This window comes from Eubalaena glacialis, chromosome 3 (genome assembly GCF_028564815.1).
Source record: "Eubalaena glacialis isolate mEubGla1 chromosome 3, mEubGla1.1.hap2.+ XY, whole genome shotgun sequence".
Taxonomy (NCBI): Eukaryota; Metazoa; Chordata; class Mammalia; order Artiodactyla; family Balaenidae; genus Eubalaena; species Eubalaena glacialis.
The window spans coordinates 30,581,856-30,607,329 of NC_083718.1; the positions used below are offsets into that span (position 1 = coordinate 30,581,856).

The window sequence follows — 25,474 nt, forward strand, 5'->3', positions numbered from 1 at the left end:
AACCACGGCACTCCAGACCTTAGAAGCATATACCATCCCTTCCAGTCGTCTCAGGATAAAATTCACTCTTCTTAACTGTCCCTCAAGGCCCTCACCTCCTATCCAGCCTCATACGGCACTGTTCCTTACTTGTTCCACTCACTTCTCAAAGTTCCAGCCACACTGGAATGATTTTAGTTCTTCAAATATTCCATCCTGTTTTCTGTACCTAGAATATCTTTCCATCTCTTCTTGGTCTAATTCTTTCTCACCATATATTTGCTTCAACATCACATCCTCCAGGAATTATTCCTGGACTCCAAATTTGAGTGGATGCTGTAGGTACCTATCTAGAGCACTCTATCCCCTTATCACACTGCACTGTAATGTGCTGACCCATTGTGAGCATACAGTAGAAACCTGTTTCATGAAATAAAGTTTAATATATGTATTTTACTATGCACGTATCATATGTCACTCTCTAGCACTGACATGACAACATCAAGCTTTTACAAGGCACCATTTGTATATGTATATATATATGTATATATAATATATATTAGCTAATATGTGTGTACATATTTGTACACACATATTAGCTGATATCTCTATCTATCTATCTATCTATCTATCTATCTATCTATCTATCTATCTATGCAGCTTAGTTAAGCATTATATTTGGCAGATACTTACTCTAAACCAGAGAGACTTTCTGGGTTATGGTATATGAGTGTCTTGGGGTATAGATCACAAGAACAAGGACCAAACCTCTGTGCACTTCATAATGAAGAAGGGGGCTTCCCTGGTGGAGCAGTGGTTGAGAATCTGCCTGCCAATGCAGGGGACATGGGTTCGAGCCCTGGTCTGGGAAGATCCCACATGCCGCGGAGCAACTAGGCCCGTGAGCCACAACTACTGAGCCTGCGCTCTAGAGCCTGTGCCCCGCAACAAGAGAGGCCGCGATAGTGAGAGGCCCACGCACCATGATGAAGAGTGGCCCCCACTTGCCGCAACTAGAGAAAGCCCTCACACAGAAATGAAGACCCAACACAGCCATAAATAAATAAATAAATAAATAAAAATTAAAAAAAAAAAAAGGAAGAAGGCAATTATTTCAGCCCAAATACCCATACTGACCAAGTGGCTACAGTAAGGGTGGAGAGCCACAAGGCCATTCTCCCTGGAGTCCAGCAGGAGACAGAGTGAAGCTGGAAGGCTAGAGCCAGCCACAATCACCACTGGCCCAGGGAGGCAGAGGGCCAAAGGCAGGCAGAGAAGAAAGGGTGAACAGTGAAGAAACATGCATTAATTGGTGAAAAATAAATCACAGAAAGCATAGGATGTGGTTGGTGGAGGAGTGGGCTAGGTGTGCTTTTTAAAAGTATGTGGTTGATGAAATATGGCCACAGATTCTGAATTGAAGATTTTTCCGTCAAGAGGTGCTCTTTCCCCCACTGCCTTAATCTGGGCTTTACCAAAGAATGTGGCAGAAATGACACTAGGCAGGTGTCCAGAGCCAGAGCTACAAGAGGACTTGCATTTTCCACTTTGCCCCCTTGGAATGCAGTCCTGAAGCCCCCATTTGAGGAGCTGACCTAGCTTTCTGAGGATAAGAGGCAAAGTGAGTGGTCCAAGCCACCAGAAAATAGCCAGAACCAAAGGCTGGGCTTGGTGGCAGTGGAGGGCAGCTCTTCTCAGAACTTCCAGCTTCGGATCTTCCAGCTGAGTGAGTGAGCCCAGGTGAAAACAGCAGGGGAACCTCCAACCAATCCACAGAATCATGGGAATTTCCATGATTTCTCCATGGAAATAATAAATCCTTGTTTTATGTCACTGAAACTTAAAGTGGTTTGTTATGCAGCAATAGTTAACAACAAAGTTGTGTTTTGTGTCCTTTTTCTTCTTGGTGGTAAAGGCCTGAATGGAAAATAAAAAGGAAGAAATTGACGGGAGGGAACATCAAAAACAGGCTGAGGGCTTCCCTGGTGGCGCAGTGGTTAAGAATCTGCCTGCCAGTGCAGGGGACACGGGTTCAAGCCCTGGTCTGGGAAGATCCCACATGCCGCGGAGCAACTAAGCTCATGAGCCACAACTACTGAGCCTGCGCGTCTGGAGCCTGTGCTCCGCAACAAGAGAGGCCACGACAGTGAGAGGCCCGCGCACCGCGATGAAGAGTGGCCCCCGCTCGCCGCAACTAGAGGAAGCCCTCGCACAGAAACGAAGACCCAACACAGCCATAAATTAATTAATTAATTTATTTATTTATTTTAAAAAAAAAACAAAAACAGGCTGAGTACAGAAGAAATAGTTCCTGAGGAATCTTCTCTTGAATCTTCCTACTTCTACCCTCTGTATTCCCACCCCTCTAGTCATTTCTACCTCCATTCTGGTGGCTAATGGATACTTTTCATTGTTGTTATTTTTAGTTTAATTGAATGTAATGTAATCATCTCAAATAATAGTTCAGTTTAATTTGGTTTAATGTTACAGAGTTCATTGTTCAAGAGAAATTGGCCCAGATTATTCTGTGGGGGTGGTAAAGAAATGGTCAAATGAAATAACTGAAGACTGGGTATAAATGAAAGCAAGACTCATTAGAGACTCCAGGGTCTAGAGAAAGGACTAAAAGAAAGTAGCTACCAATAAATTATTTGGTGAACCTTTATTATGTGCCCATTGTAAATAGAGCCACTGAAAACATCCTGCTCCAACCAGAAAAGCCAAAACATGTAGGGAAGCAGCATCAGTAAAAATACTGGAAATCAAAACATCACAGCTCACTTTCCTGCAAAGTGTACAAGCTCTCCCCCAGATCTACACAGGGCTGGCTCCTTCTCCTATGGACTCATTTCAATTGTCACTCCTCAGCGAGGTCTCCCTGACCACCAAGGTAAGGTATCTCCCCATCTCTGTCTCAGGACCCTGTCTCCTGGCCTTCATACCACTTATAATGCTTCTCTGTGTTTTCTTTCTTCCCTCACTGGAGAGAGCTGCATGAGGCTGGGCCCTTATTTGTCTTGTTTGCTGCTGTAGCTCCAGCTCTTTGAAGCACCTGGCACACAAGAGATGCTTAATCAATGTTTACTCACCATAAGTGAATAAAAAACAAACAAAAACAAATTAATAAAGGGAAACTTCACTAAAATGGAGTCAGGAGGCCAGAGGGGGAGCTCTCACTCAATGTCAATACAGATCCCAACAGAAAGAGATGGTATCTTGCATCTCCCGCAGGAAGTGACACTACTATCACCAGCAAGAAGATTTTCTTCTCACAACAGCTCAGCCAATGAGAGACGGTCACAACTCAGACAATGTTTGTTCATAACAACCCCTCCTAACTTCCCCTTCTCCTCTATAAAAGACTTTCCTCTCTTTTGTTTTACCAGATTTGCATGTGGTTTGCCATAGTTTCACGTCCCAAACTACAATTCTTTGCTGCTCAGGAATAAACCCATTTTGCTGGTAAAAAAAAAAAAAAATTATCCCTTCTCATGAAATTACTTTTTCCTTCTCCAAACCCAGTTCAGACTGCACTCCCCTGGAAGCTCTCCCTCCTTCGGTCTCCCCCACGCTCCCCGTTAACTATTTTTATGTGACCAAGCTCCTCCGCAGTTCTGTGTTCACAACTCTGTCTCCCATGCAGGGTAGTAAGCAAGTGTAACTCAGCTCCAATTCAAGCACTAGTAGGTTCTCACCAAGTGAAGAAAGGAAGACTGGTAGAGGGGATAAGAGCCTGGGTTCTACGCCAGTCTGCCTGATTTCAAAACCTGGTTTTGCTGCTTGCTAGTTGTTAGATGAGTTTCGTGACCTTTCTCTGACCCAATTTCCTCATCCTTAAAATGGGAGTAATAATACTTAACAGATAAAATGATTATGAGGACTTAATACATGTAGAGTGCATTGAACAATGCCTGGCCCATAATAAGGATTTTTTTTTTTTATCATCATTAACTTGGAATCTTTATTCTTGATGATTTTGTAATAGGCTTATCCTTAGTTTCGTTAAACAAACTCTCATTTGGCTATGAGAACTCATTCAAATTTGCTAAAGGAACTATGATGATAAAATTATACAGCAAGTTGGGAAAAATGCCCATGAAATAACACAACTTTTTATAAAATTGTCAGGTTTCAATTCCAGTAACCCATAAGACAGGGCTTAAAGCCTGTTCATAATCACATCATTCCAGAATGAGGAGCTATTGCCAGAAACTTTTTATGGGGTGGGAAAAGGAATAAAAGATGGTCAGTGCTGATAAATACTGGTTTAATGATACAGTGCTCTTCACAGACGGCTACAGAGACTGTAAACTATTATCCAGAAACTTACAACCACACAACACAGACCACTTAGCCAGACCTAAATTAAACTGGCTTCTTGTAACTACCCTGTAAACACTACAGCCCTTCTTCCATCCAAAAATGACCCTAATCTCACATGAAAACAGTCACTGTAGGGGAATCAGAAATCCAGCTTTGTGGCCAAAAGTAAAAACCCAAGGAAAAATAGCAATTCAGTGATTAGCTGGTGAAGGCGGGAAATCTGGTGCCCTTCACTGCCCTGCTTTGTTCTTCTTACTCTGGCTCTTTTTGTCCCTCTTCTCCAGCCCATCCATGTTAGCTCTCAATAGGTTAGAACAAGCCATCTGAAACGTATTCACTTCTTTGGGGCTCACCACAGTGCTGATCTTCTTTTTCCCATCGGTAGCTCTTAACAGACACTTGTTTTCTGAGGGTTCAAAGCCCTCCACAGAACCCTTCCTTGGAATGGGTTTAGTTCGACCATCATATTTCTTCAGGGTGATGCACACGCTGCCCGACAACCGGCACTTCTGGAAGAGCCCGGTCAGCTCCATCAGGAACTGCTCTCTCTCCAGCAGCACCATCCTGGCGCTGCTGGCTCCATTCTGTCAGCATAAGCCCCAAGGCCCATAATAAGGATTTAAACACAAGTCATTATTTAAAAAATTTTATTGCAAGGAAAACTAATCATTTAAATTATTTGAAACTGAGCAGTAACAACTCTGGCATAAATCTGTGTGGCATAGACAGACTAAAAGAATATAAGGGGAAATAACCAAGTCAAGTGAATGCTGTGGAAATAACAATAACTTCTTTAATGACACAGATAAGACCACTTCCTCTCTGCGCCCATCCCCTCCCCCCTCCCACCATGAGGTAGTTCACACTGGTTGCATTAGGCTCCACGGAGACTATCCACACATCTCAGGTTCTCCATGCCCGAGCATACACGTGACTCCTGCCCACAACAGGGAGATCAAACACCTCAAGGGCCTCTAGCCTGGCCTCCACCAGAGGAGATGCTTAAAATACCTCCCCAGCACATTGCACAAGTTAACCACTTGAAAAGACTTACTATTTACAAAATTCTCAAGAGCCACCAAACAGCATGAGCACAAAAAAGGAAACAGGGCAGGCCTTGCCTCACTGTCACGGCTGGTGCTGATCACTGCAGGGCGGCCTTGCCCCCTGGACCATCACTGCACACACAGAAAGAAGTCCGTGTCTCCTGCATTGGTGAATGCATTGGTTAGAGGATACGTGTTATAGAGGATAGCAGGGCCTGCCCCCCAAGGCTGCTCCCATCCTTGGGGGCTGCTGACCCCAAGCAGCCAAACATCTGGGAGGCATAGGTCATGTACACAAAGCCATCCTCATCCTTGTAGTCCCTGTAGATCTCTGCCATGGTCACATTCACACTTCCGAAGCTCCTGTTGTTCACCAGCAAGTAAAAGGCTTCAGTGGCCCCTAGGACCATGCGGCTCCTGGGTTGGGGAAGAGGGTGTGTGTAGGAGGGGGGCAGGAAGGGAAAAATTTAACCTGGAAGGGAATGACCCCTGATTCACAGCCTTTCTTACCTCTGTTTGGCTAGTGTCTGGCCATATCGACCCAAGATGCCCCCACCTCCCCACTCTAGCACAGTCATCCTCAAACTTTAGATTGTTTTGATAGCAGAGCAAGCTGAATATGTTGGTAATGGTTAGCCCTATCTAACCACCCTCCAACCATACAATAGAGGCAGAGCCAGTACACCCCCAGCCTCAGCTAGGAGGGGCTAAATTTATGTTGTGGGTGGGAGAGGAAATAGTTTCAGAATGTGGTTAACCAATCCAAAGCCCTGCCACAAAGGGGAAAATATTTAGAGGTAAAATGCTGTCACTAGGCTTTTAAAATCCTGAAAACAGAGGGCTTTGGACCAGTTTCCAAAGATTACTTTGAAAAATTCTTAGAGAAATTTGAAGACAGAAATTAAAACACAGTACCACTAAAATGTTGAAGCAAAAGAAAATATAGCTGGTACATCAACATTGGGAGCTCTCACTTATTTTAGTGTTGTAGCAAGGTACTTGACATCTTTTTAAAATTGGTTACTCATGAGATCATCCTTTTTAAAGGCAGAGTTGAAGAGAAAAGGTGAAGCACAAATCCTTCTCCTTGTATCTGCCATATCCCATCTCTCATTGTTCCAAAAAGCCCAGGGCCACACAGCACACACCCCCATGAGCACTTTGTTACCTACCGGATGACACTGAGGAACTGGGTCATGGTCAGCTCCTGTGTGACTAGGAACTTGGTCTTGTCCAGTGACGGCAGGAGCATCTCCCTGGGGTAGCACTCCACTATCACCTGTCAAGAGTTTCGATCTTAATCTCTTCTGAAGAAACGGCCAAAGAATACGCCTCAGTTCTCTACATCTTAGGAACTTGGAATAGAGAGAAGGAGGTCATTGGCTGGGTTTTGTGGGTTTTTTTTTAATTTTGAATTTCATTTTATTTATTTTTTTATACAGCAGGTTCTTATTACTCATCCATTTTATACACACCAATTTATACATGTCAATCCCAATCTCCCAATTCATCCCACCACCACCAACCCCCCCCAACCCCCCACCACTTTCCTCCCTTGGTGTCCATACGTTTGTTCTCTACATCTGTGTCTCTATTTCTGTCTGGCTAACCAGTTCATCTGTACCATTTTTCTGGTTCCACATATATGCGTTAATATATGACATTTGATTTTCTCTTTCTGACTTACTTCACTCTGTATGACAGTCTCTAGATACATCCAAGTCTCTACAAATGACCCAATTTCATTCCTTTTATGGCTGTGTAATATTCCATCGTGTATATGTAACACATCATTTTTTTTAACATCTTTATTGAAGAATAATTGCTTTATAATGGTGTGTTAGTTTCTGATTTATAACAAACTGAATCAGCTATACATATACATATATCCCCATATCTCCTCCCTCTTGTATCTCCCTCCCACCCTCCCAATCCCACCCCACTAGGTGGTCACAAAGCACTGAGCTGATCTCCCTGTGCTATGCGGTTGCTTCTGACTAGCTATCTATCGTACACTTGGTAGTATATATAAGTCCAGGCCACTCTCTCACTTCATCCCAGCTTACCCTTCCCACTCCCCGTGTCCTCAAGTCCAATCTCTACACCTTCGTCTTCATTCCTGTCTTGCCCCTAGGTTCTTCAGAACCATTTTTTTTTTTTTTTTTTTAGATTCCATATATATGTGTTACCATACGGTATTTGTTTTTCTCTTTCTGACTTACTTCACTCTGTATGACAGACTCTAGGTCCATCCACCTCACTACAAATACCTCCATTTCATTTCTTTTTATGGCTGAGTAATATTCCATTGTGGATAGGAGTCACATCCTCTTTATCCATTCATCTGTCGATGGACACTTAGGTTGCTTCCATGTCTTGGCTATTGTAAATAGAGCTGCAGTGAACATGGTGGTATATGACTCTTTTTGAATTATGGTTTTCTCAGGGTATATGCCCAGTAGTGGGATTGCTGGGTCGTATGGTAGTTCTATTTTTAGTTTTTTAAGTAACCACCATAATGTTCTCCATAGTGGCTGTATCAATTTACATTCCCACCAACAGTGCAAGCGGGTTCATTATCTCCACACCCTCTCCAGCATTTGTCGTTTGTAGATTTTCTGGTGATGCCCATTCTAACTGGTGTGAGGTGATACCTCATTGTAGTTTTGATTTGCATTTCTCTAATGATTAGTGATGTTGAGCATCCATTCATGTGTTTGTTGGCTATCTGTATACCTTCTTTGCAGAAATGTCTATTTAGGTCTTCTGCTCATTTTTGCATTGTGCTGTTTGTTTTTTGATATTGAGCTGTATGAGCTGCTTGTAAATTTTGGAGATTAATCCTTTGTCAGTGGCTTCATTTGCAAATATGTTCTCCCATTCTGAGGGTTGTCTTTTAGTCTTGTTTATGGTCTCCTTTGCTGTGCAAAAGCTTTTAAGACTGATTAGGTCCCATTTGTTTATTTTTGTTTTTATTTCCATTTCTCTAGGAGGTGGGTCAAAAAGGATCTTGCTGTAATTTATGTCATAGAGTGTTCTGCCTATGTTTTCCTCTAAGAGTTTGATAGTGTCTGGCCTTACACTTAGGTCTTTAATCCATTTTGAGTTTATTTTTGTGTATGGTGTTAAGGAGTGTTCTAATTTCATTCTTTTACATGTAGCTATCCAGTTTTCCCAGCACCACTTACTGAAGAGGCTGTCTTTTCTCCACTGTATATTCTTGCTTCCTTTATCAAAAATAAGGTGACCATATGTGCATGGGTTTATCTCTGGGTTCGCTGTCCTGTTCCATTGATCTATATCTCTGTTTTTGTGCCAGTACCATATTGTCTTGATTACTGTAGCTTTGTAGTATAGTCTGAAGTCAGGGAGCCTGATTCTTCCAGCTCTGTTTTTCTTTCTCAAGATTGCTTTGGCTATTCGAGGTTTTTTGTGTTTCCATACAAATTCTGAAATTTTTTGTTCTACTTCTGTGAAAAAAGCCATTGGTAGTTTGATAGGGATTGCACTGAATCTGTAGATTGCTTTGGGCAGTATAGTCATTTTCACAATGTTGATTCTTCCATTCCAAGAACATGGTATATCCCTCCATTTGTTTCTATCATCTTTAATTTCTTTCATCAGTGTTTTATAGTTTTCTGCATACAGGTCTTTTGTCTCCTTAGGTAGGTTCATCTCCTACAGAGTTAAACCTAGGTTTTGTCTCCTAGGTATTTTATTCTTTTTGTTGCAATAGTAAATGGGAGTGTTTCCTTAATTTCTCTTTCAGATTTTTCATCATTAGTGTATATGAATGCAAGAGACTTCTGTGCATTAATTTTGTATCCTGCAACCTTACCAAATTCATTGATTAGCTCTAGTAGTTTTCTGGTAGCATCTTTAGGGTCCTCTATGTATAGTATCATGTCATCTGCAAACAGTGACAGCTTTACGTCTTCTTTTCCGATTTGGATTCCTTTTATTTCTTTTTCTTCTCTGATTGCTGTGGCAAAAAATTCCAAAACAATGTTGAATAATAGTGGTGAGAGTGGGCAACCTTGTCTGGTTTCTGATCTTAGTGGAAATGATTTCAGTTTTTCACCATTGAGGACGATGTTGGCTGTGGGTTTGTCATATATGGCCTTTATTACATTGAGGTAAGTTCCCTCTATGCCTACTTTCTGGAGGGTTTTTATCATAAATGGGTGTTGAATTTTGTCAAAAGCTTTTTCTGTATCTACTGAGATGATCATATGGTTTTTATCCTTCAATTTGATAATACGGTGTATCACATTGATTGATTTCCATATATTGAAGAATCCTTGCATTCCTGGGATAAACCCCACTTGATCGTGGTGTATGATCCGTTTAATGTGCTGTTGGATTCTGTTTGCTAGTATTTTGTTGAGGATTCTTGCATCTATGTTCATCAGTGATATTGGTGTGTAGTTTTCTTTCTTTGTGACATTTTTGTCTGGTTTTGGTATCAGGGTGATGGTGGCCTCATAGAATGAGTTTGGAGTGGTCTTCCCTCTGCTATATTTTGGAAGAGTTTGAGAAGGATAGGTGTTAGCTCTTCTCTAAATGTTTGATAGAATTCACCTGTGAAGCCATCCCATCCTGGGCTTTTGTTTGTTTGAAGATTTTTAATCACAGTCTCAATCTCAGTACTTGTGATTGGTCTGTTTATATTTTCTATTTCTTCCGGGTTCAGTCTCGGAAGGTTGTGCTTTTCTAAGAATTTGTCCATTTCTTCCAGGTTGTTCATTTTATTGGTATATAGTTGCTTGCACCAATCTCTCATGATCCATTATATATTTTTTTATATACAGCAGGTTCTTATTAGTCATCAATTTTATACACATCAGTGTATAAATGTCAATCCCAATTGCCCAATTCATCACACCACCATCCTCACCACCCACCCTGGGGCTTTCCCCCTTTGGTGTCCATACGTTTGTTCTCTACATCTGTGTCTCAATTTCTGCCCTGCAAACCGGTTCATCTGTATCATTTTTCTAGGTCCCACATATAAGCGTTAATATATGATATTTGTTTTTCTCTTTCTGGCTTACTTCACTCTGTATGACAGTCTCTAGATCCATCCACGTCTCAAGAAATGACCCTATTTCGTTCCTTTTTATGGCTGAGTAATATTCCATTGTATATATGTACCACATCTTCTTTATCCATTCATCTGTCGATGGGCATTAAGGTTGCTTCTATGACCTGGCTGTTGTAAATAGTGCTGAAATGAACATTGGGGTGCATGTGTCTTTTTGAATTACGGTTTTCTCTGGGTATATGCCCAGTAGGGGGATTGCTGTATCATATGGTAATTCTATTTTTAGTTTTTTAAGGAACCTCCATACTGTTCTCCATAGTGGCTGTATCAATTTACATTCCCACCAACAGTGCAAGAGGGTTCCCTTTTCTTCACACCCTCTCCAGCATCTGTTGTTTGTAGATTTTCTGATGATGCCCATTCTAACTGGTGTGAGGTGATACCTCATTGTAGTTTTGATTTGCAATTCTCTAATAATTAGTGATGTTGAGCAGCTTTTCATGTGCTTCTTGGCCATCTGTATGTCTTCTTTGGAGAAGTATCTATTTAGGTCTTCTGCCCATTTTTGGATTGGGTTGTTTTTTTTTTAATATTGAGCTGCATGAGATGTTTATATATTTTGGAGATTATCTATTTCTAATATTCATCTAATATTCATCTTATCTATTTCTTCCTGGTTCAGTCCTGGTAGGTTATACCTTTCTAAGAATTTGTCCATTTCTTCCAGGCTGTACATTTTATTGGCATAGAGTTGCATGTAGTAGTCTCTTAGGATGCCTTGTATTTCTGCGGTGTCTGTGGTAACTTCTTTTTCATTTCTAATTTTATTGATTTGAGTCCTCTCTCTTTTTCTTGATGAGTCTGGCTAATGGTTTATCAATTTTGTTTATCTTCTCAAAGAACCAGTTTTTAGTTTTATTGATCTTTGCTATTGTTTTGTTTCTATTTATTTCTGCTCTGATCTTTATGATTTCTTTCCTTCTGCTAACTTTGGGTTTTGTTTGTTTTTATTTCTCTAGTTCCTTTAGGTGTAAGGTTAGATTGTTTATTTGAGATTTTTCTTGTTTCTTGAGGTAGGCTTGTATAGCTGTAAACTTCCCTCTTAGAACTGCTTTTGCTGCATCCCATAGGTTTTGGATCATCGTCTTTTCATTGTCATTTATCTCTAGGTATTTTTTGATTTCCTTTTTGATTCTTCAGTGATCTCTTGGTTATTTAGTAACGTATTGTTTAGCCTCTATGTCTTTCTGTTTTTTAATTTTTTTCCCTGTAATTCATTTCTAATCTCAAAGCATTGTGGTCAGAAAAGATGATTGATATGATTTCAATTTTCTTAAATTTACTGAGGCTTGATTTGTGACCCAAGATGTGTTCTATCCTGGAGAATGTTCCGTGAGCACTTGAGAAGAAAGTGTAATCTGCTGTTTTTGGATGGAATCTCCTATAAATATCAATTAAATCTATCTGGTCTATTGTGTCATTTAAAGATTCTGTTTCCTTATTTATTTTCATTTTAGATGATCTGTCCATTGGTGTAAGTGAGGTGTTAAAGTCCCCCACTATCATTGTGTTACTGTTGATTTCCTTTTATAGTTGTTAGCATTTGTCTAATGTATTGAGGTGCTCCTATGTTGGGTGCATATATATTTATAATTGTTATATCTTCTTCTTGGATTGATCCCTTGATCATTATGTAGTGTCCTTCCTTGTCTCTTATAACAGTCTTTATTTTAAAGTCTATTTTATCTGATATGAGTATTGCTACTCCAGCTTTCTTTTGATTACCATTTGCATGGAATATCTTTTTCCATCTCATCACTTTCAGTCTGTATGTGTCCCTAGGTCTGAAGTGGGTCCCTTGTAGACAGCATATATATGGGTCTTGTTTTTGTATCCATTCAGCAAGCCCATGTTTTTTGGTTGGAGCATTTAATCCATTCACTTTTAACGTAATTATCGATATGTATGTTCCTATTACCATTTTCTTAATTGTTTTGTGTTTGTTTTTGTAGGTCCTTTTCTACTCTTGTGTTTCCCACTTAGAGAAGTTCCTTTAGCATTTGTTGTAGAGCTGGTTTGGTGGTGCTGAATTCACTTAGCTTTTGCTTGTCTGTAAAGCTTTTGATTTCTCCATCGAATCTGAATGAGATCCTTGCTGGGTAGAGTAATCTTGGTTGTAGGTTCTTCCCTTCCATCGCATTAAGTATATCATGCCACTCCCTTCTGGCTTGTAGAGTTTCTGCTGAGAAATCAGCTGTTACCCTTATGGAAGTTCCCTTATATGTTGCCATTTTTCCCTTGCTGCTTTTAATATTTTTTCTTTGTATTTAATTTTTGATAGTTTGATTAATATGTGTCTTGGTGTGTTTCTCCTTGGATTTATCCTATATGGGGCTCTCTGTGCTTCCTGGACTTGATTGACTCTTTCCTTTCCCGTATTAGGGAAGTTTTCAACTATAATCTCTTCAAATATTTTCTCCGTCCTTTTCTTTTTCTCTTCTTCTACTGGGACCCTTATAATTCGAAAGTTGCTTAGTTTAATTTTGTCCCAGAGGTCTCTGAGACTGTCCTCAATCCTTTTCATTTTTTTTCTTTATTCTGCTAAGCAGCAGTTATTTCCACTATTTTATCTTCCAGGTCACTTATCCATTCTTCTGCCTCATTTATTCTGCTATTGATTCCTTCTAGAGAATTTTTAATTTCATTTATTGTGTTGTTCATCATTTTTGTTTGCTGTTTAGTTCTTCTAGGTCCTTGTTAAACATTTCTTGTATTTTCTCCATTCTATTTCCAAGATTTTGGATCATCTTTACTATCATTACTCTGAACTCTTTTTCAGGTAGACTGCCTATTTCCTCTTCATTTGTTTGGTCTGCTGGGTTTTACCTTGCTCCTTCATCTCCTGTGTGTTTCTCTTTCTTCTCACTTTGCTTAACTTACTCTGTTTCGCGTCTCCTTTTTGCAGGCTGTAGGTTCGTAGTTACCGTTGTTTTTGCTGTCTGCCCCTAGTGTTTAAGTTTGATTCAGTGGGTTGTATAGGCTTCCTGGTGGAGGGGACTAGTGCCTGTGTTGGGTAAGGCTGGATCTTGTCTTTCTGGTGGGCAGGAGCACGTCTGGTGGTGTGTTTTGGGGTGTTTGTGATCTTATTATGATTTTAGGCAGCCTCTCTTCTAATGGAAGGGGTTGTGTTCCTGTCTTGCTAGTTGTTTGGCATAGGGTGTCCAGCACTGTAGCTTGCTGGTCATTGAGTAGAGCTAGGTCTTAGCATTGAGATGGAGATCTCTGGGAGAGCATTCGCCATTTGATATTACTTAGAGACAGGAAGTCTCTGCTGGACCAATGTCCTGAACTAGGCTCTCCCACCTCAGAGGCACAGGTCTGACACCTGGCCAGAGCACCAAGACCTTGTCAGCCACACAGCTCAGAAGAAAAGGGAGAAAAAGAGAAAGAAAGAAAGAAAAATAATAATAAAGTAAAATAGTTATTAAAATAAAAGGAAAAAATAATTAGTAAAAAAATTTTTTTTAAGTAATTAAAAAAAAGAAAGAAAGAAAAAGAGAGCAACCAAACAAAAAAAACAAATCCACCGAGGAGACCTTCAAGATGGCGGAGGAGTAAGACGTGGAGATCACCTTCCTCCCTACGAATACGTCAGAAATACATCTACATGTGGAACAACTCCTACAGAACACCTACTGAATGCTGGCAGAAGACCTCAGACTTCCCAATAGGCAAGAAACTCCCCATGTACCTGGGTAGGGCAAAAGAAAAAAGTAAAAACCGAGGAAAAAGAATAGGGAGAGGACCTGCACCTCTGAGAGGGAGTTGTGAAGGAGAACAAGTTTCCACACACTAGGAAGCCCCTTCACTGGCGGAGACAGGGGGTGGCGGGGTGGAAGCTTCAGAGCCATGGAGGAGAGCGCAGCAACAGGGGTACAGAAGGCAGAGCAGAGAGATTCCCACACAGAGGATCAGTGCTGATCAGCACTTACTAGCCCAAGAGGTTTGTCTGCTCACCCGCCAGGGCATGTGGGGGCTGGGAGCTGAAACTCGGGCTTTGGAGGTCAGATCCAAGGGAGAGGACTGGGGTTGGCTGCATGAACACAGCCTGAAAGGGGTTACTGAGCCACAGCTAACTGGGACGGAGTCCAGAAAAAAGTCTGGAACTGCCTAAGGGGCAAGAGACCATTGTTTTGGGGTGCGTGAGGAGAGGGGATTCAGAGCACTGTCTAAATGAGCTCCAGGGACAGGTGCAAGCCACGGCTATCAGTGTGGACACCAGCGAAGGGCATTAGATGTTAAGGTTGCTTCTGCAGCCACCAAGAAGCCTATGTGCAAGCACAGGTCACTATCCACACCTCCCCTCCTGGGAGCCTGTGCAGCTCGCCACTGCCAGAGGCCCGTGATCCAGGGACAAATTCCCCAGGAAAACGCACAGTGTGCCTCAGGCTGTTCCAATGTCATGTTGGTCTCTGCCGCTGCAGGCTTGCCCCGCACTCCGTACCCCTCCCTCCCCCCGGCTGAGTGAGCCAGAACCCCCTAATCAGCTGCTACTTTAACCCCATACTGTCTGAAGAAAGAACAGACACCCTCAGGTGACCTACACACAGAGGTGGGGCCAAATCCAAAGCTGAACTCCAGGAGCTGTGCGAACAAATAAGAGAAAGAGAAATTTCTCCCAGCAGCCACGGGATCAGTGGATTAAACCTCCACAATGAACTTGATGTACGCAGCATCTCTGGAATACCTGAATATACAATGAATCTTCCCAAAATTGAGTCAGTGGACTTTGGGAAAAACTGTAGACTTGGGGTTTTCTTTCTGTATCTAATTTGTTTCTGGTTTTATGTTTATCTTAGCTTAGTATTTAGAGTTTATTATTATTGGTAGATTTGTTTATTGATTTGGTTGTTCTCCCCATTTTTTATATATAGATACATATATATTTTCTTTTTGTGTGTGTGAGTGTGTATATGTATGCTTCTTTGTGTGATTTTGTCTGTATAGCTTTGCTTTTACCACTTGTCCTAGGGTTCTGTCTGTCCAATTTTTTTTTTTTTTAATATAGTGTTTAGTGCTTGATATCATTGGTGGATTTGTTTGTTGGTGTGGTTGCTCTCTTCTTCCTTTCTGTTTAAAATTTTTTTTTCTATTTCTTATTTTAATAACTTCATTTTATGTTATTTTACTTTTTGCTTTCCTTCTTTCTTTTTTTGTCCCTTTTCTTCTGAGCTGGGTGGCTGACAGGGTCTTCATGCTCCAGCCGGGTGTCAGGCCTGTGCCTCTGAGGTGGGAGAGCCAAGTTCAGGACATTTGTCCAGCAGAGTCCTCCCAACTCCACATAATATCAAATGGCAAAAGCTCACCCAGAGACCGCCATCTCAACGCTAAGCCCCAATACCACTCAATGACCAGCAAGTTACAGTGCTGGAAACCCTATGCCAAAAAACTAGCAAGACAGGAATACAACCCCACCCATTAGCAGAGAGGCTGCCTAAAATCATCCTAAGTTCACAGACACCCCAAAACACACCGCTGGATGTGGCCCAGCCCACCAGAAAGATAGGACCCAGCCCCACCTACCAGAACAGAGTCACCACTCCCCTCCACCAGGAAGCCTACACAACGCACTGAACCAACCTTAGACACTAGGGGCAGACACCAAAAACAATGGGAACTACGAACCTGTAGCCTGTGAAAAGGAGACCCCAAACACAGTAAGTTAAGCAAAATGAGAAGACAGAGAAACATACAGCAGGTGAAGGAGCAAGGTAAAAACGCACCAGACCAAACAAAAGAAGAGGAAATAGGCAGTCTACCTGAAAAAGAATTCAGAGTAATGATAGTAAACATGATTCAAAATCTTGGAAATAGAATGGAGAAAATACAAAAAACGTTTAACAAGGATATAGAAGAACTAAAGAGCAAACAAATAACGATGAACAACACAATAAATGAAATTAAAAATTCTCTAGAAGGAATCAATAGGAGAATAACTGAGGCAGAAGAACGGACAAGTGACCTGGAAGATAAAATATTGGAAATAACTACCGCAGAGCAGACCAAAGAAAAAAGAATGAAAAGAATTGAAGACAGTCTCAGAGACCTCTGGGACAATATTAAATGCACCATCATTCGAATTATAAGGGTCCCAGAAGAAGAGATAAAGAAAGGGACGGAGAAGATATTTGAAGAGATTATAGTTGAAAACTTCCCTAATATGGGAAAGGAAAGAGTCAATCAAGTCCAGGAAGTGCAGAGAGTCCCGTACAGGATAAATCCAAGGAGAAACACACCAAGACACATATTAATCAAACTATGAAAAATTAAATACAATGAAAAACTATTAAAACCAGCAAGTGAAAAACAAGAAATAACATACAAGGGAATCCCCATAAGGTTAACAACTGATTTTTCAGCGAAACTCTTCAAGCCAGAAGGGAGTGGCAGGACATATTTAAAGTGATGAAAGGGAAAAGGCTACAACCAAGATTACTCTACCCAGCAAGGATCTCATTCAGATTTGATGGAGAAATTAACACCTTTACAGACAAGCAAAAGATAAGAAAATTCTGCACCACCAAACCAGCATTACAACAAAATCTAAAGGAACTTCTCTAGGCAGGAAACACAAGAGAAGGAAAAGACCCACAATAACAAACCCAAAACAATTAAGAAAATGGTAATAGGAACATACATATCGATAATTACCTTAAATGTAAATGGATTAAATGCTCCATCCAAAAGACATAGACTGGTTGAATGGATACAAAAACAAGACCCATATATATGCTGCCTACAAGAGACCCAGTTTAGACCTAGGGACTCATACAGACTGAAAGTGAGGGGATGGAAGAAGATATTCCATGCAAATGGAAATCAAAAGAAAGCTGGAGTAGCAATTCTCCTATTAGACAAAATAGACTTTAAAATAAAGATTATTACAAGAGACAAAGAAGGACGCTACATAATGTTCAAGAGATCAATCCAAGAAGAAGATATAACAATTGTAAATATTAATGCACCCAACATAGGAGCACTTCAATACATAAGGCAAATGCTAACAGCCATATAAGGGGAAATCAATAGTAACACAATCATAGTAGGGGACTTTAACACTCCACTTTCACCAATGGACAGATCATCCAAAATGAAAATAAAAAAAGAAGCACAAGCTTTAAATGACACATTAAACAAGATGGACTTAATTGATATTTATAGGACATTCCACCCAAAAACAACAGGAAACACTTTCTTCTCCAGTGATCATGGAACATTCTCCAGAATAGATCATATCTTGTTTATCACAAATCAACCTTTGGTAAATTTAAGAAAATTGAAACCATATCAAGTATCTTTTCCGACAAGAGTGCTATGAGACTAGATATCAATTACAGGAAAAAATCTGTAAAAAATACAAATACATGGAGGCTAAACAATACACTACTGAATAACCAAGAGACCACTGAAGAAATCAAAGAGGAAATCAAAAAATACCTAGAAACAAATGACAATGAAAACACGACAACCCAATACCTATAGGATGCAGCAAAAGCAGTTCTAAGAGGGAAGTTTATAGCAATAAAATCCTACCTCAAGAAACATGAAACTCCTCAAATAAACAACCTAACCTAACACCTAAAGCAATTAGAGAAAGAAGAACAGAAAAACCCCAAAGTTAGCAGAAGGAAAGAAACCATAAAGATCAGATCAGAAATAAATGAAAAAGAAATGAAGGAAACAATAGCTAAGATCAATAACACTAAAAGCTGGTTCTTTGAGAAGATAAACAAAATTGATAAACCATTAGCCAGACTCATCAAGAGAAAAAAGGAGAAGACTCAAATTAATAGAATTAGAAATGAAAAAGGAGAAGTAACCACTGACACTGCAGAAATACAAACGATCATAAGAGATTACTACAAGCAACTCTATGCTAATAAAATGGACAACCTTGAAGAAATGGACAGATTCTTAGAAATGCACAACCTGCCGAGACTGAACCAGGAAGAAATAGAAAATATGAACAGACCAATCACAAGCACTGAAATTGAAACTGTGATTAAAAATCTTCCAACACACAAAAGCCCAGGACCAGATGGCTTCACAGGCGAATTCTATCAAACATTTAGAGAAGAGCTAACACCTATCCTTCTCAAACTCTTCCAAAATATAGCAGAGGGAGGACCACCCCCAAACTCATTCTACGAGGCCACCATCACCATGATACCAAAACCAGACAAAGATGTCACGAAGAAAGAAAACTACAGGCTAATATCACTGATGAACATAGATGCAAAAATCCTCAACAAAATACTAGCAAACAGAATCCAACAGCACATTAAAAGGATCATACATCATGATCAACTGGGGTTTATCGCAGGAATGTAAGGATTCTTCAATATATGCAAATCAATCAATGTGATACACTATATTAACAATTTGAAGGATAAAAACCATGTGATCATTTCAATAGATGCAGAAAAAGCTTTTGACAAAATTCAACACCCACTTATGATAAAAACCCTCCAGAATGTAGGCATAGAGGGAACTTACCTCAACATAATAAAGGCCATATATGACAAACCCATAGCCAACATCATTCTCAATGGGGAAAAACTGAAACCATTTCCTCTAAGATCAGGGACAAGACAAGGTTGTGCATTCTCACCACTATTATTCAACATAGTTTTGGAAGTTTTTGCCACAGCAATCAGAGAAGAAAAAGAAATAAAAGGAATCCAAATCGGTAAAGAAGAAGTAAAGCTGTCACTGTTTGCAGATGACATGAGAACCCTAAAGATGCTACTGTAAAACTACTAGAGCTAATCAATGAACTTGGTAGAGTAGTAGGATACAAAATTAATGCACAGAAATCTCTTGCATTCTTATAAACTAATGATGAAAAATCTGAAAGAGAAATTAAGGAAACACTCCTATTTACCACTGCAACAAAAAGAATAAAATACCTAGTAGAAACCTACCTAAGGAGACAAAAGCCTTGTATGCAGAAAACTATAAAACACTGATGAAAGAAATTAAAGATGATACCAACAGATGGAGAGATATACCATGTTCTTGGATTGGATGAATCAACATTGTGAAAATGACTATACTACCCAAAGCAATCTACAGATTCAATGCAATTCCTATCAAACTACCAATGGCATTTTTCTGAGAACTTGAACAAAATATTTCACAGTTTGTAGGGAAACACCAAAGACCCCGAATAGCCAAAGCAATCTTGAGAAAGAAAAACGGAGCTGGAGGAAACAGGCTCCCGGACTTCAGACTATACTACAAAGCTACAGTAATCAAGACAGTATGGTACAGGCACAAAAACAGAAATATAGATCAATGGAACAGGATAGAAAGCCTAGAGATAAACCTGTGCACATATGGTCAGCTTATTTTTGATAAAGGAGGCAAGAATATACAGTGGAGAAAAGACAGGCTCTTCAATTAGTGGTGCTGGGAAAATTGGACAGTGACATGTAAAAGAATGAAATTAGAACACTCCTTAACACCATACACAAGAATAAACTCAAAGTGGATTAGAGACCTGAATGTCAAGGCCAGACACTATAAAACTCGTAGAGGGAAAACATAGGCAGAACACTCTATGACATAAATCATAGCAAGATCCTTTTTGACCCACCTCCTAGAAAAATGGAAGTAAAAACAAAAATAAACAAATGGGACCTAATGAAACTTAAAATCTTTTGCACAGCAAAGGAAAACATAAACAAGATGAAAAGACAACCCTCAGAATTGGAGAAAATATTTGCAAATGAAGCCACTGACAAAGGATTAATCTCCAAAATTTACAAGCAGTTCATGCAGGTCAATATCAAAAAAAAACAAACAACACAATCCAAAAATGGGCAGAAGATCTAAATAGACATTTCTCCAAAGAAGATATACAGATTGCCAACAAACACATGAAAAGATGCTCAACATCACTAATCAATAGAGAAATGCAAATCAAAACTATAATGAGGTATCACCACACACCAGTTAGAATGTAATCTTCAGAAAATCTACAAACAACAAATGCTGGAGAGGGTGTGGAGAAAAGGGAAGCCTCTTGCACTGTTGGTGGGAATGCAAATTGATACAGCCACTATGTATAACAGTATGGAGGTTCCTTAAAAAACTAAAAATAGAACTACCATACGACCCATCAATCCCACTACTGGGTATGTGCCCTGAGAAAACCGTAATTTTAAAGAGTCATGTACCACAATGTTCACTGCAGCTCTATTTACAATAGCCAGGACATGGAAGCAACCTAAGTGTCCACTGACAGATGAATGGATAAAGATGTGCCACATATATACAATGGAATATTACTCAGCCATAAAAAGAAACGAAAATGAGTTATTTGTAGTGAGGTGGATGGACCTAGAGTCTGTCATACAGAGTGAAGTAAGTCAGAAAGAGAAAAACAAATACCATATGCTAACACATATATATGGAATCTAAAAAATAAATAAAGAAAGAAATAATTTTCTGAAGATCCTAGGGACAGGACAGGAATAAAGACGCAGACGTAGAGAATGGACTTGAGGATATAGGGAGGGGGATGGGTAAGCTGGGAGAAAGTGAGAGAGTGGCATGGACATATATACCCTATCAAGTGTAAAATAGATAGCTAGTGGGAAGCAGCCACATAGCACAGGGAGATCAGCTCGGTGCTTTTTGACCACCTAAAGGGGTGGGATAGGGAGGGTGGGAGGGAGATGCAAGAGGGAGGAGATATGGGGATATATGTATACATATAGCTGATTCAGTTTGTTATACAGAAGAAACTAACACACCATTGTAAAGCAATTATACTCCAATAAAGATGTTTAGAAAACAAAAAACAAAAAACAAATCCACCAATGATAACAAGCGCTAAAAACTATACTAAAAGAAACAAAAAACAAAAAACAGACAGACAGCATCCTAGGACAAATGGTAAAAGCAAAGCTATACACACAAAACCACACAAAGAAGCATACACATACAATAAGAGAAAAGGAAAAAATATGTATCGTTGCTCCCAAAGTCCACCATCTCAATTTTGGGATGATTCGTTGTCTATTCAGGTGTTCCAGTGATGCTGGGTACATCAAGTTGATTGTGGAGATTTAATCCACTGCTCCTGAGGCTGCTGGGAGAAATTTCCCTTTCTCTTCTTTGTTCGCACAGCTGCTGGGGTTCAGCTTTGGATTTGGCCCTGCCTCTGCATGCAGGTCACCTGAAGGCATCTGTTCTTTCTTCAGACAGGACGGGATTAAAGTAGCAACTGATTAGGGGTCTCTGGCTCACTCAGGCCGGGGGGTGGGAGGGGTACGGAATGCGGGGCGAGCCTGCAGTGGCAGAGGCCAGTGTGACATTGCAATAGCCTGAGGTGCGCTGTGTGTTCTCCCGGGGAAGTTGTCCCTGGATCACGGGACCCTGGCAGTGGCGGGCTGCACAGCCTCCTGGGATGTGAGGTGTGGAGAGTGACCTGTGCTTGCACACAGACTTCTTGGTGGTTGCAGCAGCAGCCTTAGCATTTCATGCCCGTCTCTGGGGTCTGTGCTGATAGCGGTGGCTCACGCCTGTCTCTGGAGCTCGTTTAGGCAGTATTCTGAATCCCCTCTCCTCACGCACCCCGAAACAATGGTCTCTTGCTTCTTAGGCAGTTCCAGACTTTTCCCCTGGACTCCCTCCTGGCTAGCTGTGGTGCACTAGCCCCCTTCAGGCTGTGTTCATGCAGCCAACCCCAGTCCTCTCCCTGGGATCTGACTTCTGAAGCCTGAGCCTCAGCTCCAGTCCCTGCCCGCGCCGGCGGGTGAGCAGACAAGGCTCTTGGGCTGGTGAGTGCTGGTCGGCACTGATCCTCTGTGCAGGAATCTCTCCGCTTTGCCCTCCACACCCCTGTTGCTGCGCTGTCCTCTGTGGCTCCAAAGCTTCCCCCCACCCTGCCACCCGTAGTCTCCGCCCGCGAAGGGGCTTCCTAGTGTGTGGAAACCTTTCCTCCTTCACAGCTCCCTCCCACTGGTGCAGGTCCCGTCCCTATTCTTTTGTCTCTGTTTTTTCTTTTGCCCTACCCAGGTACGTGGGGAGTTTCTTGCCTTTTGGGAAGTCTGAGGTCTTCTGCCAGCGTTCAGTAGGTGTTCTGTAGGAGTTGTTCCACATGTGGATGTATTTCTGATGTATTTGTGGGGAGGAAGGTGATCTCCACATCTTACTCTTCTGTCATCTTGAAGGTCTCTCCCTGGGTTTTGTTTTCTCAACGAACAGGATATCACAGGCATCCCCTGAGGAGTTCAATGTCTTACCGGGATCTTGCCGGGGAACTTCACTCGGATTCTAGCAACTTCCTCTCTTCTGGTTGCTGTGAATATTTACGATTAAATGAACACATCAGCATGTAACAGAAGTCTGTATCTTCTTCTCTCCCTGTCTCAAGGGCCAAAACCCAGCTATTCTGAGAACTTTACCTAAGCTCTTTCTCTGCTTGAAAGGTCTGAGGCTTGGGCTTTTCTGTGGAGTCTGCATTTTGCTCAACAGCTGTGTCTGTGTGTGATTTAAAAAAAAAAAATCTCATAACCAGGACCTAATTCATTCTTTCAGCTGCTTCCAAACTGCCTGCAGGATCCCAAAGGAGGCTTTTATGTAGGGCTGTGTGACATCAGCCTTCTCCAACCCTCCCTTTCCCCATTCCCCCTCCCTGGGCAGGAGCAGGTCTGTTCTGAGAATGGAAATGGAACAGCCACCTTCTTCTGGTTAAAGAAAGTCACTTCGCTCACTGCCATTTAAAAATTTGTCTTTGCTAACGAAATTAAGATTTACAATGTAGTGCATTGGTCCTCACTATAAATGGTCCTGTGAGCTAAGGAGTTATGGATAGAAACAGTCTTGTGTGAGGACACTTTATTACTATAGTAATGAAGCAAGTTGAAGATCAATTCACCTTACCCTGAAATATGCTGCTATTTTTCACAGTAAGAAATAGGTATTCCAGAAAGGTTGAGTAATTTGTCCAGATAAAAAGGTGTAAAGCCAGAGTTAAAATCCAGGTGTGCATCAAACTAGTATTATACTCTGCAGCTTACCAACATATTTTGTCATATTTTTTACATGGTCTAGGTAAATGTGTGTAGGTCTAGGAATGTGTGTAGAACACTTAATATCATACTCAGGATCTTGCATTTAAAAGATGATGAAACTGAGATCCATGGAAATTGACTCACTGGCCTAGGGTCAAATGGACAGAGACAGACCCAGTTCTCTTTGTTCTCAGACCAGGGTGTTCCACACCATCGTGCTTCTTTTATGCATTAATTATGGTTTTAGTGATTCAGCTTCCCCATTTGATGCTGACCACCTCCTTACCTCACATCCAGGAGCATAGTGGTCCCTCTGTATTATTCAGAACCATCCATGTTCTGAGAATAAATAGGATCATTTGGATCTTCTCCGCTGTCTCTGAAGGTACCATGATCTTCACGGGTCATCCCTGGTTCCATTCCATGCAGGACAGTGGACATTAAAAATTCTTCAGCCTAATGATGATGACATAGAGAAAAGTGACCAAACGTTCTCCAGGTTTGTTGAGGGACAGAAAGAAAAGTAGGTTATTCTGCTTTTTACATAACTACTTAAAAGCTTCTCCTTTTTTTTTTTTTTTAATTTCACTTTTCCCTGCCTAGGAAACTAGGACAGTAGTTGCTGGACTCACTCTGAGTCCTTTAGTCCAGAGGGAGGAGAGGGAACTTGGCCTCAGTAGTTAGAAGGGTGTCTTAGAAGGTCTCCAGAACCTAGAGCCACTCCTCCATGGACAGCATCCTTCCCCGACCCTACACAGGCCCAGTGGAGTAAGTTGAGGCAATGACTTGAGGTGCTAGAATCCAGTTATTGTCTGACAGTCTTCCACAAAGACATGATTGCCTTGGGACCATTTTCTCTTCCCTTTCTTGAACTCCCCTTTCCTCCCCATCTCCACCCAATATCATCTAACCAATCCCTTAAGCTCTGGGCTTTCAAAATGTCTTTTCTATTGCTCAAGAAGAAAGAATCCTACATATTTCATATTAACTTTATAATATTTTCCTTTCATAGCTACTTATATTTTATTTGAGAAAAGTAATCATTATTACCATTAAATGGTTCTATAGTTAGGATACGCTATGCAGTAAGAAATATACCTCTAAATTTAATAGCTAAACATAAAAAGGTTCATTCTCACCCACATTACAGTCCAGTACATGTAGGAAGCTCCCCGTCTGGCACTGTTCCAGAAGAAATTCAGGTGCGTAGGCTGCTTTACACTTGCAATTCTGTCATCTCAAAGTCCTTTGTTTCCACAAGGTCAGATGAGAAAAATAGGTGGAAAAGACACACTTACACTTAGCCTTCTCAGACTTAAAGTGCTTAAGGTGGTACCTATTGAGTGTTCATTCACCTTCCATTGATGAACATTAATCATACGACCCTAGCTATAGAGAGGCATCTAACATAATCACTATTTTTTCTACCACAATGATTATATTCCAAGCAACTCCTATGTTCTTTATTAATTTTGTACTTTAATATTCCACAAGAAAAGTGTGCTCTGGGAGTTATGCCACTTGGGACTGAACTCTGGATCTATCACCTACTAGCTGTGTGACCTTGTGCCAATTGATAAACCTCTTTCTCTGCCTCAGTTACCCTGTGCGTAAAATAAAAATAAAAATAATATCTACCTTGTGGGACTGTGAGCATCAAATGAATTAGTTAATATATGCAAACACTTAGAACAATGGCTTATACATACAACTCAATAAGCATAAATTAATGTTTTCACCATTTGGTTGATGAATAGACTGAGGATCAGAGGGGTAACACAGTCTATGAAAAAGACAAGGTCAGTCTGGACAACAGACTTGGCTTATCAACATCACGAATGTCTTCATCATCACTCTTATCCTTCATTGGAATAGGGAGGAAGCACACTTACTGTGTTTGACACTGTGCTTGCTAATCACTACCTGTAATTTCTCAATTATTTCTTCTGAAAAAAGAGAACTGAAGCTCAGAGAAACAGAATAACATGCTCTGGATT

At 40.8% G+C, this 25,474-nt stretch overlaps 2 protein-coding genes across 2 annotated transcripts; both read right to left on the reverse strand.

Annotated features, from left to right (window-relative positions):
* Positions 1 to 4,532: 4,532 nt before the first annotated feature.
* LOC133087787 (signal recognition particle 14 kDa protein-like) lies at positions 4,533 to 4,865 on the reverse strand. The gene has a single exon (XM_061185412.1). It carries the CDS (start codon positions 4,863 to 4,865, stop codon positions 4,533 to 4,535), a length of 333 nt encoding a protein of 110 aa, XP_061041395.1.
* A 679-nt stretch (positions 4,866 to 5,544) lies between these two features.
* On the reverse strand, positions 5,545 to 22,926 carry MAP1LC3C (microtubule associated protein 1 light chain 3 gamma). Its single transcript, XM_061185413.1, is given in 5 exon segments — positions 5,545 to 5,569; positions 5,571 to 5,765; positions 6,521 to 6,627; positions 22,707 to 22,762; positions 22,869 to 22,926. Coding segments are annotated over 5 exon segments (441 nt in total).
* Positions 22,927 to 25,474: the final 2,548 nt, after the last annotated feature.

Coding starts and splice junctions, on each gene's coding strand:
- LOC133087787 (XM_061185412.1), bottom strand. CDS start 4,865: ATGGTGCTGCTGGAGAGAGAGCAGTTCCTGATGGAGCTGACCGGGCTC.